Source organism: Bombina bombina, chromosome 3 (assembly GCF_027579735.1).
Source record: "Bombina bombina isolate aBomBom1 chromosome 3, aBomBom1.pri, whole genome shotgun sequence".
NCBI lineage: Eukaryota > Metazoa > Chordata > Amphibia > Anura > Bombinatoridae > Bombina > Bombina bombina.
The window spans coordinates 167,906,542-167,910,422 of record NC_069501.1 but is presented as its reverse complement, the minus strand read 5'-3'; the positions used below and the strand labels follow the sequence as shown (position 1 = coordinate 167,910,422).

Here is a 3,881-nt window from a genome sequence, read left to right as displayed (position 1 = left end):
CATATACACCTCCAAAGAATAGCATTTAGGCTTGTCATTAAAAATGACAGATTAATGGAACAATATTAATTATTAATAACTGGGTAGCATGAAGCCAAGAAGAGGATGGTTGGAAATCAGTGAGATGCTCTGTGATGCATAAATCTCTTTAGACACACAATGGCACACAACACACTGTCACAAATCTAGACACAATATGACATTGCTACAATTAAATGCCAACAGCAAATGTGGCCCTTATCTGATCAATAGAAATATAAACTAACACACATATGCATGCAGAGATATACACATGCACCTACGCACTAATATATACATGCATACACATATATAGACCCACATATACATACTGATACATATGTGCACACACAGACACACATACAGATTAAAAAATGTGACTCAACTACTCCCATAAACCTTTGTCATCTAGCAAACATTTGTTCATTATTAAAGGACAATGTATTCATTATTTGTTGCATCTAAAAGAAGGTACTTCATAATGTCTCAAGGACTTTGTTTTTAAATAATGGATGATTATGTTTTCAATAAAATACATTATCAAACTTGTGGATATGCATCCCTCTCCTGTGTGCATTTCCTGTTGGTTTCAGTTTAAACATAAACAATTTTCACTTAACCTATAGTCAGTCTATTATGCTGGAAAAACAGAATAAATATTTTCTTTTTTTGCTCTTTGATATATCTGACCCAAATATTTATAATACAATATCCTGCTGAGACTATCAGCTAGATGCAGTTTTCAAACACAGATGAAAACTAGGTGAAGTATGGCCACCCTGAATTCAAAATCACACCTATGTCAGCAATTTCATGTGTACATGGTGGCCATCCACGTTCTTCCTTAGGTGAGTTATGTTTAAGGAAGCAGTATGGCCTTGCTATTTTAGTAGCCAGTATTATCTGAATAGGTATTCATAAAAAAAAATTGTCCTCCACACAAATCCCAATTGTTACCTGAAAACACATTGGAAGGTAACCTCCATCAAGTCTTCAGCGAGTAGACAGGGCATTATAAGGGCTATGCCACTGTAGATATATTTAAAAGAGAAACAGCAGTATATTGCAGGGGTTTTGACAAGTTGAGCATGGGATTGAACCTGGGGCTGCTTGGTGGAAGCCTGGACCTTTTCAAATGAGCTATGGAAGAATGGTTATCCTGGGGTGAGGGTTTGTTTATCCATTCATCCTTCAGATGTGTTCCCTCATTTACCCTCTATAAAAGCTTCATTCTCCCCTTCCACTATGCTCTGATTTTAATTGGTGATTTCTATTGCGGAGCCTGACTGCTCTGTCATGGATTCTTCTGACTTCAGTTCATGGCCTGTTATCCCAGTTTGCTGCTGTTATTGAACTTAGGAACTTAACTTGTTCTTGCACTGCACACTTTTTTGACCCCTTTCTTCAGCATCATGGTTTGCATATTCTTCCTCTTCATCATTGCTGTGGTATTAATCATAGATCTGCCACTACTGCAGTTCCAGGTATGGACCTGCCTCTGCTGTGTTGCCAGTCACAGACCTGCCTCTGCTGTGTTGCCAGTCACAGAACTGCCTCTGCTGTGTTGCCAGTCACAGAACTGCCTCTGCTGTGTTGCCAGTCACAGAACTGCCTCTGCTGTGTTGCCAGTCACAGAACTGCCTCTGCTGTGTTGCCAGTCACAGAACTGCCTCTGCTGTGTTGCCAGTCACAGACCTGCCTCTGCTGTGTTGCCAGTCACAGAACTGCCTCTGCTGTGTTGCCAGTCACAGAACTGCCTCTGCTGTGTTGCCAGTCACAGATCTGCCTCTGCTGTGTTGCCAGTCACAGACCTGCCTCTGCTGTGTTGCCAGTCACAGAACTGCCTCTGCTGTGTTGCCAGTCACAGACCTGCCTCTGCTGTGTTACCAGTCACATAACTGTCTCTGCTGTGTTGCCAGTCACAGAACTGCCTCTGCTGTGTTGCCAGTCACAGAACTGCCTCTGCTGTGTTGCCAGTCACAGAACTGCCTCTGCTGTGTTGCCAGTCACAGAACTGCCTCTGCTGTGTTGCCAGTCACAGAACTGCCTCTGCTGTGTTGCCAGTCACAGAACTGCCTCAGCTGTGTTTCCAGTCACAGACCTGCCTCTGCTGTGTTGCCAGTCACAGAACTGCCTCTGCTGTGTTGCCAGTCACAGAACTGCCTCTGCTGTGTTGCCAGTCACAGACCTGCCTCTGTTGTGTTGCCAGTCACAGACCTGCCTCTGCTGTGTTGCCAGTCACAGACCTGCCTCTGCTGTGTTGCCAGTCACAGACCTGCCTCTGCTGTGTTGCCAGTCACAGAACTGCCTCTGCTGTGTTGCCAGTCACAGACCTGCCTCTGCTGTGTTGCCAGTCACAGAACTGTCTCTGCTGTGTTGCCAGTCACAGACCTGCCTCTGCTGTGTTGCCAGTCACAGACCTGCCTCTGCTGTGTTGCCAGTCACAGACCTGCCTCTGCTGTGTTGCCAGTCACAGACCTGCCTCTGCTGTGTTGCCAGTCACAGAACTGCCTCTGCTGTGTTGCCAGTCACAGACCTGCCTCTGCTGTGTTGCCAGTCACAGACCTGCCTCTGCTGTGTTGCCAGTCACAGACCTGCCTCTGCTGTGTTTGCAGTCACAGAACTGCCTCAGCTGTGTTGCCAGTCACAGAACTGCCTCAGCTGTGTTGCCAGTCACAGACCTGCCTCTGCTGTGTTGCCAGTCACAGACCTGCCTCTGCTGTGTTGCCAGTCATAGACCTGCCTCTGCTGTTGCTGAGGTATCAGTCGTACAGTTTGCCTTTTCCTGAGTCTCTGAGTATTGTGTCTCATATTTATGTTTCTAGGAACTGTACTAGTAAATATAAGGAATTCCCACACTTTTTGCATACTTGCTTGCCTGTCCAATAAACTCTAACTTGAGCTTTTACTCACTGTTGAACTTTTTGTGGTCATATCTAAAGGTTAAGAAATATAACGCTAAGAAGGATAGCCCCTTCTGGGATTCTGGTTCCTGAGCAACTGACACACTACTGCATCTGAGCTCTAACACCCTGCCTGACCCAACCCTTATAGGATGTCCGGGTAAAATAAATGCAAGTCTTTCTATTAATTTAAAAAGAAATTAGTAACCTCCAGGACTGAATAATTTTAGTTATTTTTCACCCTTGTTTTGTATAAGACAAGTATTAGATTTTCAGCACTTGTGTTTGCATTAAATGTTGTAAACCTTTGATGTACTTATAGATGGCTGACTTGTGGTTTGCCATTCTAGCCTTTAGGGAGTACTCCACATTCCCACATAGTTGAACCTACATTATAAAAAAACTCTTTTTGAAAGATTTTCACTCTGGTAAATGAATGACGTTGTCTGTAGTTGCATAATACTGTATCCATTCCAACTAACAATATAGAAGTATCTGGATGGACAAACAAAACCAACAAGCTTTTTTACATCAAGCAGCTTTTTTAAAAAAAAAATTTACATCAGTAGCTTTTTTTTTAAATTATTTTTTAAAGCTGGGTTCAGGAACTTATCATTGGCAATGTTTCTCTTTTTTTTTTTTTAAGGTATTGGTATATTCAGAAGTAATGGTGAAGGATCATCAGTTCTAAACAAGATGAAATTCATCTCTTGAAATGTCTTATCAACAGAAGAGTTAGTATCCCATCTTTCTGTCAGTTTGTAACAATCAACTCACTTGTAATTGTAACAACCAAGATATCATGTAAAATTGAGGATGTGTTACAAGAGTTGAGGATGACAGTACACTATATGCTTTTAGTGAACTGTATAACACTTGTTGTTAATTTTGCCGGACAGCTAGCTCCCAGTAACTGGAGTGTCTATTAGTGGGAGTTGACTTTGGCAGCTATTCGTAGCA

General features: G+C 42.6%; 1 protein-coding gene across 1 annotated transcript; it reads left to right on the top strand.

Moving 5' to 3' along the window:
• The first annotated feature begins 1,504 nt into the window (after positions 1-1,504).
• On the top strand, positions 1,505-2,755 carry LOC128652258 (keratin-associated protein 10-6-like). The gene has a single exon (XM_053705195.1). It carries the CDS (start codon positions 1,505-1,507, stop codon positions 2,753-2,755), a length of 1,251 nt encoding a protein of 416 aa, XP_053561170.1.
• The last annotated feature ends 1,126 nt before the right edge of the window (positions 2,756-3,881 follow it).